We start from the raw sequence: 13,186 nt of genomic DNA on the forward strand, positions 1-13,186 counted from the left end.
TGTGTCATGCGTCATCACTAGATATCGCAAACAGAGGCCTTGAAGGAAAGCATAATGCATAAAATGGCTACATGACAACTTGTCTGACAAATTGGAGAAACCAAAAAGGGATGATTTCTGTGACATTGGTCCTCCAAGATAACTGTGTGCATCTGCTTTATCTCAATTTCCCCCAGTTACCACAACAAACATTGGTCCAAAAATAAATTGTGGTAGCATGTGGTGTTCAATGTCAGTTTTGTCAGTTTAGTTGATGCAGTCACTGCATACTGGTTTTGAGTTGTTGGCTGAGGACAGTCAATGAACTTCAGTTTAAAACACAAATCAAATAACACAATAAGAAATGACAATCAGTCCATGATGACTAAGGTGTCAGCCAATTTCAACTGGGTTTAAACGAAACTGCATTAATGACCAGGCTTAGCCCTAAATTCAGCAAGGATTAACCCAAGGGTAGGACTTTCGTAGACAAAACCACGGCCATAACCAAGTTGGGAGTTATTTGGTTCATCTACAGGTGTATGACCTGCCAATGCAAAACTTGAAGGAAATGCCCACAATTCTCACAACATTGTGGTCAATGGCGAAACCTTTGGTTTGGTTGGATAAAATAAAGGGCGTGGCCAATAAGTCTGGATGTCCTGTCAACCAGTTTTACTTTGATGACTGGTACTACAGTTGTCACATATTAAGGGGTGTTTTCATATTTCATTCTTTTATCAACATCTCAAAGAACTGTAGAAACCATCAACAAAATGATAGCTAGATGAGCAATATGTGCTCAAACAAATATGACAAAGAAAATCCCCCACAAAACCCACTACATTTATACTGATCGAAAAATGAAAACATGATTAAAATTCTTCCCAGGGGATTATTTCTACAGTCTCAGGAGGACAGCGACAACAGAATTTCTCTGACTTACATCCCAATAATATTCTGGGGACATGCAATTTGCCCCAAAAAGGATTGGGCCCTCTGAGCTCGCTGTCTGCTTTGTGAAGGAATAAGTTGTCATGCTTGGTACTATAAATGCTTATCGAAGGCACAAATGAGAGCCCTTGAAGATTGAAATTGATTGATTGCTTTCAGTGTCAATAATTACGAACTTGTTCATTGTTTTTGTTTTTAACATTTCAGCTATGGTTTTGGTTTTCATGCTTCCTCAACCATGTATGTCTAGAGAAAAATGGAAAATGAAGTTCTCTTTAATAACAGCACTTGTTGTCTTTCATGCATACATGTAATTTTATTTTGTGAATGCCAAAACTACAGCTGTCTATTTCAGGGCTGTTGCTTGCTCATGGTGGTTGCAGTTGCCACGTTTTACTTAACCCATTGACTCCTAGGAGTCACTCCTCAACTGGGGGCATCCTAGGGCACCTAAAGAGTCTCAAGGGCACAATTTTGACATTAAGTGAATGTTTTCTTTAGCAAAATCACAAAGGCTTACATTATTAAGATTTAAATTCACCTCCCCAAAATCTTCAATGTCAAGTGTCAGTGGGAGTAAAAACTCACCTTTTATGATAGGAATGTTTAAACAATGTTTTGCAAATATTTGCTTATCTTAACCTTAGTTTCACAGCAGTGGTGAAGGCCGTAAGTTAGATAACTCATTGGGTTAACTATGTTACCTTCGTTAAATAAAGAATGTTGTATTGTATTGTATTGTATTGTAGTGGTATTATTTCTTCTTCAGTATTAGAATACTATTGAATCATTTTTTGAAGGGTTCATTGCAGTTTGCATATCTGGGATAACCCCTCCAAGGAAGGTATGATTTCATTGACACAATCACTTTTGATGGATGTTTTGCAAGATTTTGCAGATCCTTCATGTGATTTGTTTGAAGGGAGGAAGGCTGATACGGACATTTTCCCCTTTATCCATCTTTAAAATACAAAACTCTGTAAAAGCTCTATTTTGGGTAAGACAGTACCAGTGCAAGGGGAACAAATTCTCTCGAATATAATAAAAAAGGAACTCAAAAACTAGATTGCTGTCTGGTTTTGAAAAGCAACTTATTTTGGTTATAATGATAAAATTATTATTATTGGTGCCTTTGGCAATAGATATTTCATGTTTGGAATGTTTGGCATCAAGATCTAAAAGGCAAATAGCCGTCTTTTTCTCAGTTTCTGATGCAATATCGATTGGGGGGGGGGGGGGGGGGACCACACAAGTCTTAAATAACAGTGAATGTTAGGGAAATTTGCAGACTTTGAACCGTTAAGGTCTGATGATATGGATAGCGAGCATACCCCTCAAAAAGCACTTCTATTTTTCGTGAAGTATGACTATGACAATCAAGCTGGACAATCAATCACGGCTGTAAATGAAATTTGTAAATTTCATATTTCAAACCCTTGTAAACAAAATTAATCAAGTTTCTGTGGAATTTGAAGCGACATGAAGAGATTTCTAATATCCAATTTTCAGGCGTGGTGCCTTGTGCAATGATCTAATTTTCCGTCAAGTGAATGATATTAAAAAAATGACTAAAAGTTCAAAAATGTTTGAAATCTGCTTTTTAACAGCAGAGTTGTAAAGGTTTGAGTTTGGCCAAAATCCCATACATTCACTGTAATTTATGCCATGTTTGCCCCTCAACCAAGATGGCATCAGAAAGCTGGATGGGGGTAAGATTGTAATTCAAGCATTACCGGTGAGTGATGGCCCTCTTCACATGTACCTTTTTTTTCAGGGATGGCGGAGCCAGGGGGGCTTTAGCTTCCCCCCAATTTCAAGCAAGGAACAAAAATAAAAAGTAGAATATCTGTCATTTTACGGTTGATACAGGTTTAGTTTTTTGATATTTCGTCGACGATGCTGAAAGTAGCATTTCCGAGCCTCAAGATTTCAAAATTTTCTGGTGACTAATTTTCCCAGAACCCCCTGCAAGTTAGCATCTCCGGTGCTTGCTTGTTTAGCCCCTCCAATACAAAATAATCTCTGCCGTCCCTGTCTTTGGGAGCAGGAGGTATGGGCAGAGTTGACGTGGGCGTAAATGAGACCTACAATAGTTAGATGACATGAAAATGGCATTAAGGGATACAAATGAAGAGAATTTAATTTTTTAAATTTCTCTTAGAAAGAGCCCAAATTTGAAGCCCGCAGGTCCAATTACCCCATGCTCAGAGGTTTTTTGTGTCGTTCTGTGGTTCAATTTTCCTTACAAGGGATAACAATCAGATGGATTGCAAGAGTAAAAAAATCAGATCAGAGATACACTCTGATAAGTAATGAAAAAATATGCATGCATTAAATACATGTGGTAGTGCAGTAACACACCACTTTATTCCTTAATTGTCAACTGAGCTGCGCTTTGTCTTCCAGGAGATTCAAGTTGTTTTTGCATAATACCTAGCTTGAATAGTACATGTACATGATAATTATTGTTTTGGTACCATATATCATTTAAGTGCCATGATAGATGTCTTGGTAAATAGCCCCCTGAGAGGACATGTGATTACTAGTAAAATACTAAACCCAGAAAGATTGCAGAAAATAAAAGGGAATCAAGAAAGACTGGCTTTGAGGCCGACATGTTGATCATTTTCAAGTTCCCCTTTTCATCACAAGTTTAAGCGTGCACTCTGAGTGTCTGACAGCTTTCTGATATGATAGTTCACCAAAGTTAAACTTTGTCCAACAGGGTTAGTATCTAGTGGGAGACCTCAAAATATACAACTTGCTGTCAGAAACAGGACAGAAATTCTATTTTAATGCTCAAAAATGTGAACTAAGCAAGGTATAGATTTTGTTAGCCTGCTTTATGCAAAACAAATATTGATGCAAAAGCAAATAAATATTTATACACAGTTTTCAGGAAGAGCAGAAGGAAGTTTTCAGGATGTGTCGATCGAGAATAAAATATTTTGCCGTCAGCAACAAAATTTTTGACATTAACACAACATAAACTTTGAACTGTGAATGTAAAAAGTTCCCATCGGCAAAAAACATTTTGGGAGATTTTTGCTGCATTCAATTTTTCTATTGTACTATTGGCTGACAAGTAAATCGCAAAATTGAAGGGGCTGGATCAAGTTACCTTGCGTGTTTACTCACAAAACAAAGGATACATCTGTGTCAACAGGATGGCAAGACACTGGGTTTCTGTTTTTGTTAGTTTGGTTTTTTTTCCTTTCAAGCGTTATAAAGTTCAAAAAGAAATGTGTGAATTCAACACAAAGATCACAATTGCCCAACTCTTGAGGTTGACCATTGTTTTCTGCAAAGTCAAAAATTTACTCTCCTTGACCAGGTTATTTACCACCAGGTAATTCCATTGTTTTGGAAATAGCAGCTGCTTTATTATTCATCAGCGTCACAAATTCTTGCCAATTTTGGGGTTCACTGCGTTGAAACTCAAGCACGCTTCCAACAGACCTGTTTATTTTCATGATTTATGCAAGCACTGCAGGCCTATTGGCACCACGACTTACACTCTTACAACCCGGTGACATAGTGTGTTGCGCTCTTACAGTGCAATACCACAATAACAAACACCAACCAAATAGGCAAATGTTTGCATGACTTGTGTGTAAATGCCAGCCTTTTAACTCAAAAAGTGCAATTAACAATCACCAGTAATTCCAATTTAGACTGATCAAGAAAAAATTACCAATCTTTGTGCATTCTAGCCCTTTCAGTCATGGGGCATTCTTACATTTATTGCCGTTCGTATTTCATTATTAAATGTTTATCCATACCTCGATCGAAATCAAAGGATATTCTGTGGTTTATGTTTAGTCTGAAATCCTAATTTCATATCAGTTCTAAAAACCAAGCTGTGTCTGCTGTCCAAAACAAACAATGACTGTACTAACAGATCAATGAGTAAGTGAGCGAGTAATAAATCTGATGTCAGGAAACTGAAAACAATGTCCATTATGCCTCGAATGGAACAAATACATGTAGCTGTTCAGACTTGCTCAAAATTGCCTCCTCTCACACGATGGCTGTCGGCTATGCAAATATATACTATCAGCTACGCCTTTGAAATGGAAAATGAAAGGACGACTTTGTTTTCTTCAAATGTTGGAATCAGTGAAGTGACACTTACCGGTGTTTGTTCAATACAAAGGTAACAGTATTTAAGGCTTTATTTCATGGAAACAAATTGGGACAAACTTGTTTACACGTTTTGCATCAGATGACTTATTTCTTGAAAATGAAGCACAAATCAGGGAAAGTTCATTTCCAGGCAAAATGCAAAGATTCTGCTAGTTCCAAGCAAAAAAAAAAACAATTCGCCAATAATAAACATGGCGATGTTGGCAATGTTGCATACTGCCCTGATTATTTGCAGACAGTTTGTATTCTGTAGAGTGGCCAGAGGAAAATGGGTATATCTGCTGTAAATAAATGCATTAAGAAGACATTGTACAAAACTGGCTTTAAAAAGTTTTTTGGATTGAAATAATGAGTCCCAGAAATGCAACAAAAAAAAAAAAAAAAAAAATGATGTTACGAACGAAAAGAATGCATCAGATACTGGAAATACAGTAGTATCTGATACGCACATAGTGGAATCTTGCAACTAGGAAAGTGAGTAAATTTGACCAATGAGCCATACTAACGTCGTATACTATGTTCATAAAGGCAAAATAATAAGTGAAAAGTGAAGGGTAAAGTTCAAAAACTAAACATACAACCGTTGTAGGTCCAACAACCTTTATCCCTGTTTTTTCAACCTAATGCAGTGAAGAAACTGATCTACATTGTAATAGTCTTGATAAGTGTGATGTTGGAGCTCAAAAAAACAAAACAAAACAAAACTGTAAAGGACCGTGACTTTAAAATTCTTCATTGATAACATTTTGTCAAGGCTTCATTTAGGTACAAACAAAGAAACCAGAGAGGTAAACATAAATATCAACTAAACGTAAAGACCAAGGCTGAATATTGGGTTGCGGCAGATGCTACCTTGCACCCACATGGTGACGATTTATGTGCATGCTCAAGGGAGTTCATAATCAATGCAGATGGAAGGTTTAGAGATGCTGGGTAATTGGGTTGTATTTTTATTATGAGTTTTCATTTTTTTTTTATTTTGAACTGCTTCATTTTATTTCCCACGTCTTCTTTATTTATTTAAAGCATTTAAAGGAAAAATATGCTCAACCATTGCTGTTTTTAATGGGGTTTGAGCATTCTTAAATGTAAATACTAGGTTATCTTTATTAAATAATTTACCCAATAGGGAACTTCCCTACAGAATATAGTTTGAGAGTGACAGTGAGGCACCAAAAACCAACTAATTGGCAACCATTGGCATCGAAATGGTCGGCACTTTTTGAGAACTCATAGAATTAAATTTGGCTTCACCTCAAACACTAGCCTGTAGGGCACCATGTTACCTCTTATAAATTCTGCCTCTGCTGCTAAACAAAATGTGTTGCACACGTTCTATCAACACTAACTGTAGAAAGTGCTTGAGAAGTTCTACTATACCGACAAAAACAGCTAAAAACAGTCCACCGTGCTGCGTTCTTGGAACCAAACTTGCTAACCTTAATCCTCGAATGGGTTCTTTATGAGCTTCATACATTTGCACATTGTTCATGTTGGACTGCCAGTACTTAATAAAGCCTCCGTGGTCTGATGAAAGCAGCCAGTTATCTGCATGACTCCATACCATTGCTCGTACTGGGCTGTCGTGAGCCTAAATAAAAGTGTTTCAAAACTATGTGCAAGAAATGGAAACCACAACAACAGACCAGCAATCCATAAATTTCCAAATTCAACAAGGACACAAAACAGCATTTAGACAAATCTCTTAAGCTCTCCAGTCTGCGATTCTTTACTTTTAGTGGGTTAATTCACTTATCAAGGAAAACATACTGCTTCCAAACAATTGGCAGATGCCTAAGTTGATTAGTAAGTGCTACAACTGTCCTCTCCAAGATGAGCACCTCTTGATTTTTCTATTCAAAGAGCTCACCCCTTCAAAAGTAAACTACCTGCAAACAAAATCCAGGCTATTGATGCATAGAATTCAATTTCTTATCTCCTTGATCTTGTACATGTATGAGTTATGAGGATTAGCCAAGCCACTAAAGTGATTGGGAATCACATTTCCAAACCCCTAGCTACTTGTTGTATTCAAATCACATTCTAGACCAAACAGCATTGTTTACTTGTTTTCTCTGTTTGCTGAGTTACATACTTGCAGAATTGTTTCAAAGTTAAATGTGAGTCCATTCCACAGTGTAAATTCACCACTTGACGCTCCTGTTACCAGTCGGCGTCCCTCTGGTGTCCACTAAAATATGTTTTAAAATGTACACAACTGAATGTTTTAACCATTCTTTCACATCAATATTAACATTAACAGCCCTGAGACCTTTGATGATGAAGGGCTTCCATGAGTTTACTATTGCTCATTGGTAGAGCATCCGAACTAGTAATCAAAAAATTGTAGGTTTGACTCCTGCAAAGGAGTACTCAGCTCAGTATCCCTGAGCCACCCTTCAAAAAATATTATCTCTTCGAAGCGCTTTACATTGCTGACATACATGTAGAAAGGGAAGAGAAATCTGTCTTATGGGAATGCTAACCATATTTTCTGCTCCCCAAGATACATGTACATGTATGTCTTTCCCACTTGTCAAAACAGCAGCTGCATGAATACAAGTAACTATGGTGATTTTTTAATTTTTATTTCCTCAATCATGGGGAGCAGTGCTGGTGCATTGGTGAGAGCTTGTATTCCACCATGACTTGGGTTTGACAGCAATTTGCGTCTCATGTAATTTGAGTTAACCTTTACTATGTTATTATTGTCACATTAAGATCTTATTTGAATTCCTTAAATTTAACTTTATGCTATCAAAATAGTAATGATGAGACCAGTAATTCTAGATCCCATTTCAGCACATAAGCCAGACATTTCTTGCTGTGCTCTTTCTTTACAATACATGTATCTCTTCTTAAACATTTTCGATACAGAACTTCTGACAGGATGCGTGGGTGCGGGACTGCACAATTCGATGAAACCTGCACAATTCCCAAAAATCTGCAAAATCCCGCCCAATACTGAGTGATCTGCTTGGATGTTTTGCTGTTTATAACCAAGAGTTTAGAACCTTTTCAAGCAATTTTCAGACCATTTCCTTTCCGAAAACACCTTTGTTTTTGATTTCAAAAAGAATATAAAAGGTGTTCTTTGTAGCTCTGCAGGTGTAGGACATACTGGATGAAAGTCCTGTTAAATAAAATAATACAAGTTCTCATGCATTTACAAACAAGAAATTAATGAATATTATACTAACCGCCACACAAAATATTGGACACCTCAGTTTATTTGTTGATGTTCTCACAAATTTGGTAGTCACAGCATTAATTGGATTAGCCAAGAGACAACCTGGTGGGAAAACCTGTCAGAAAATGGGAACAAGTTAAATCCCTGATGTCTCCTGATCCACATCTTGGCTAAGGAAACTGATTTGATTTGAGCCTCACTACAAAAACACTTGTAAAATACATGCATCGGTAACAAATACACATGCAGTAAACAGCTGTGAATATTACATGCACCAGCCTTGTAACCTTCCCGAGATAGGAAATTCACACTGAAAGCAAAAAGAAGTATCCTAACGAAAATACTGTCGATTGCATCTACCCTTCCATGCACATGATAAGAACATGTTCTGTTGGCCTATCAAACTTCAATATTTGGACACCAAAACTTCAAAGTTTTCCCACCTATTTGTAGTGCTATCCAGTGCTTCTTGACAGGTTATTTTTTAAAAGACAAAAGAGAGGAAAAGAATAACATCTGATCCCAGAACTATCGAAGAGTTTTTGGCCAAAGTAGATTCTGATTTACTAAAATATGCAGCTCATTTAATGGAGAAGGGGTTTACTTCCAAAGGAAGTGCCAGGTTTCTTACCGAAGATGTCTACTTTTCCGTTATAGCTGTTCAAATATTTTGAATTTGACCAGAGGACTCAGTTACAACACCTCCACAAACTTGTTGAGTTCTAATTGACCAGAATTTGTTCAGAACACCATAGTTTCAGTGTTTTAATTTAACTGTCATCTGTCCATTCAGTGTACTATAGGAATAAAAGAGGTAGGGAAACTTTGATGTTTTGCTGTCAAAAAATTGAAGTTTGTTAGGTCAACATGACATGTTTTTGAACAACTCACTGAGCCACCGCGCACCGGTGGATCAGTTGGTTGAGCATCGGGCTGTCGTGCGGGAGGTCGTGAGTTCGACTCCGGCCGGACCAACACTCAGGGTCTTAAAATAACTGAGGAGAATGTGCTACCTTTGTAATTACATCTGCAAATGGTTAGACTTTCAAGCCTTCTCGGATAAGGACTGTAAACCGGAGGTCCAGTCTCATAACCCTTGTTGGAAATTAAATAGTATGGGACGTTAAAGAACCCACTCACTATTCGATAAGAGTAGGGGACATAGTCCCCGGTGTTGTGGTCTGAACTTATCTGGACGGGGGCATCTCTCACTTCCTAAAATAAAATTGTAAACTGTGTAATAAGCAGTCTGGCTAAAGCCCCCGAAAAACATTGTAAATTAGTCCTGAAAAGCCCCTAGGGGAGAGACTAATAGCTTCACTCACTCACTCACTCACTTTTTATCATGCGTGATTGGAAGGGCAGATGCAATTGATGGTAGCAACAAATAATTAGTGTGGCAACTTCATGCATGCAAATGTTTGCTGGTGTACAGCATGTTTAAGCAAATAAAACTTAATAACCATAACATCTTTTCCCTGACTTCATCTCATACAATCTTACAAGCCCAAAAAATTAAGGTTTCCACCAGAATGGTTGACATGTTGTGGAGAAAATTAAAGTACAAAAGACATGGCATGAAAATAATAACCTAAATGATGATAAAAATATGGAAAGAATTATCTGTTACTTACATCTGACGAAAATGAATCATCTGGCTGCATTCCACTCCTCTTGTTAAGATCTTTGAACCATTTTCTATTCTGCAAATAGGAAAAAAAGAACAACAGGCTGAGCTGTCTTAGGTAACAATCTAAAAACATTTCAGATGCCATTCAAAAATCATTTTCAATTCAATCTGTTATAAAGGAACTTATGACAATAACAAAACTGATTGAAATACCTCAAATAAAAACTGCCACAAACAAATATGAAAGCTTCAAATTATTTTGAATGTCTTTGAAATTTCAACTGTTACCAAACAGGGGATTACTATAAAGTAACTGTTGGGTGTATTTCCTTGTTGATCTGAACAAATGAAATGTAGCCATTTTTCCTTTCAAATGTGATTTTTTTGGTGTAACGGTACTCTAAGCATATGAAAGAAACAGAAAAATGCACTTTTGGTTAAGTTCAACAAAAACGATAACATTATTGTTCAGTTAACTTCATTCACTATTTACGAAATGGAAAAGACTATGGTAACAAACTAACAAATAATTATGAATGAAGGGGTAGTTTCTAAAGAAACTGTGGTGCTGCGTCGGTGGGGAAGTAGTATACAAAAATTTGGTTTATCAACGGAGTTGATAATGTAAATTGACCACCGTACAGAGATTCTAAAAGCTGACGTTTCGAGCGTTAGCCCTTCGTCATTCGCTCTGACGAAGGGCTAACGCTCGAAACGTCAGCCTTTAGAATCTCTGTACGGTGGTCAATTTACATTATCAACTCTGTTGATAAACCAAATTTTTGTATAACAAATAATTACTTGCGGTAATGATGCAGAGTCAGAATTTTAAACAAAATAGCAAGGTTGGACCATCTAAATAGCTACAGCTAATCTAGAAAATGTGACTCAAACTCGGTCACTAATACTAATTCATTATTTACATAATGTTCAGTCTCTATACAAGCCTTTAAAGCGCTTTAAAACATGAAATATCAAACCATAAAACAAATTTAAAAAACCAGGAGAAATTGAAAAAGTATGACACAGTTAAAAACTATAACCAGTAAACAAACTGTAGAAAAAAGTGCAACGTCAGCGTGCAGAGGAGGTTAACAGTAAGCATTTACAAAACAAACAGGTTTTGAGTTTAGATATATATTGGTTTAGGTTTCTGGCAGATCCAATTTCATATTGAACAGAATAGACCCTTACACGGTTTTTGGGGCCATCTTGGTTGGGAGGTAAACACTGCTAAATTTACAGTAAATGTATGGGATTTTGGCTGTAGCGCCGCTAAAAAAGGTCAAGTTTCCACAGTGATAGTGTCCTTTAAAAGACATTTATACCAATATTATTTTCATGAAATATAAAGAAAAGATTCAGGCTACAGCGACCATAACCGAAGTTTTAAGATTCCATACAACCCTTCTAAAATCATCACGGCAAATTGCCACCAAATTAAGAAGCCACACGAGAAGATTTAGTATTCGAATTTATGGACGTCATACCTTCCTTAATGGCCTTATTTTCTGTTGAATGAATGATATGTATAAAACTATTTAAAGTAGTGGCAAAAGTTGGAAATCTGTCTCTTTTTAGCAGCACTACAGATGTTTAAAGACAGCCAAAATCTCACATATTTACTGTAAATTTAGCCATATTTGGCTCCCAGACAATATGGCAGTCAAAAACTGTGGAAGGGTCTATTCTGTAGTTTAGGGGCTGCAACACTGAAAGTTTGTTATTAATAAATTACCAAGTGCTAATTAATTCAAGTTTGAAATAAATTACTAAGCATAAGGATAATGCAGGCTAATAACATCCAATTATAGAACACTTTATATAATTTTTAAAACCAGACAGTTAGGATGTTTTTGCTGAAATATCTAGATCATATCCTTCTTCTTCTTTTTCTTCATCGACAAAGGGTTTTGCCTCAAAAGCCAAAAATTCAATGAAATTTTAAAGATTTCTCAGATTGAAGGACATTCTTTTAACTTTCTCCAAACCCAGTAAATTTAGCATCCTTGACAGCTTTTGATTATCTCCATTTAAGGGATAAAACTGAGGATCATTACTTGTGAATTAAACAGGTGTGATGGGTGATATGCTGCCAAAGTTGGAAGACAGCATCCTTAATGTCAGAAGCCTTCAAGCCTAATAATTAGGAAGAGAGTCATCATGCCTGTTTTCTTGCGAGCGGGAGGAAGACGAAAACAGACTTTTCAGAGTGAAATGGAATCTTCAACAGGAATACCGATTTCCCGGCTGCAGTCGTATCGAAACGGAAAGCGTCGGTTTCAAAGCGTCAAACACACATGGAATTAATCCCGTATTCTTTTCGCCAGAACAATCTTACAACAGGGGCAGTTAAAACAGTCGTACCTCGATTTGTTTAACAACAGAAGAGTTATAATCGACAGTTTTACGCATAACAGCCTTTCTCATCCGTTTTCCATCGAAAGTGATGGGCTGCCGAAAGCCTTTGTCATCCTGCGACTCTGCAGATGAAACTGGTTGGGCGGACGAGGTCGTGGGAGGCTTTTGAATTAACTTTAGAGTTTGCTGGTGCGGTTGTTGAAACATCATCGCGAATTTCCTTCTACTAGAATTATTCTCCTATTATATCTTACTACTTTTTCGCCGCTACCTCCATCTAGCTTCTAAAAATTTATAGGAAAGCCTTCGAGTCAAAAGAAACAACGCCATATTGATTCTTCCACGGCGTGCAGCAAATTAGTCACGTGATACTCTTTCAAATACCCGCTGATCAGGAGATTTGCACTCTGATGACGAACATGATCGGGTCACAACAATCGCCCGCGGAGTGAAGATTTTCGTAAAAAAGGGAAGATAAATCCACGATGCCACCAATTTTCAAGGTTATATTTATTTTACTGGGCATTGCTCCTTTCCTATGGCTGGTTACAACCATTACCTTGATGACCTGTGGAATGGCAGTGGTTCTGTGGTTGGCAATTGAATTTCAAGTGATGTTCAAGTCGTCAGCAGCTCTTGTGGTAGTTTATACGATCTTCAGTGTACTTTTAATTTCCGTGGCCGTGGTGAAGACAAGGTCAGCTGGCAAACACAAAAGAAGAGGGCCCTTCGCGTTACTGAAAAACTCAGCATTGAGACTTGTGGGAGTTGCTTCTTAAAATATTACTCGTCAAGAAAATCATTGTATTTCGTGTACCAGACGAAGAGTTCAAAATCTAATTTTGGAAAATTATTGAAGCATGCTATTTGGAAACTCTTTTACAGGTTGACTCGCTTCTTTCATTTCAGGATTGCAAAAGACGGGA

The 13,186-nt window shown here is 37.2% G+C and overlaps 1 protein-coding gene across 1 annotated transcript in view; it reads right to left on the reverse strand.

Annotated features, from left to right (window-relative positions):
* LOC137997268 (uncharacterized) overlaps positions 1–12,614 on the reverse strand; it is a 30,365-nt gene extending 17,751 nt beyond the window's left edge. Inside the window, exons 1-5 of the mRNA XM_068843156.1 lie at positions 12,267–12,614; positions 9,904–9,972; positions 8,280–8,384; positions 7,175–7,270; positions 6,519–6,670 (exon numbers count right to left, since the gene is read on the reverse strand). Of these exons, the coding sequence (XP_068699257.1) occupies positions 6,519–6,670; positions 7,175–7,270; positions 8,280–8,384; positions 9,904–9,972; positions 12,267–12,470 (626 nt within the window). The 5' untranslated portion in view covers positions 12,471–12,614. The remainder of the gene's footprint in view (positions 1–6,518; positions 6,671–7,174; positions 7,271–8,279; positions 8,385–9,903; positions 9,973–12,266) is intronic.
* Positions 12,615–13,186: the final 572 nt, after the last annotated feature.

Source organism: Montipora foliosa, chromosome 3, assembly GCF_036669935.1.
Source record: "Montipora foliosa isolate CH-2021 chromosome 3, ASM3666993v2, whole genome shotgun sequence".
In the NCBI taxonomy this organism is placed as follows: Eukaryota; Metazoa; Cnidaria; class Anthozoa; order Scleractinia; family Acroporidae; genus Montipora; species Montipora foliosa.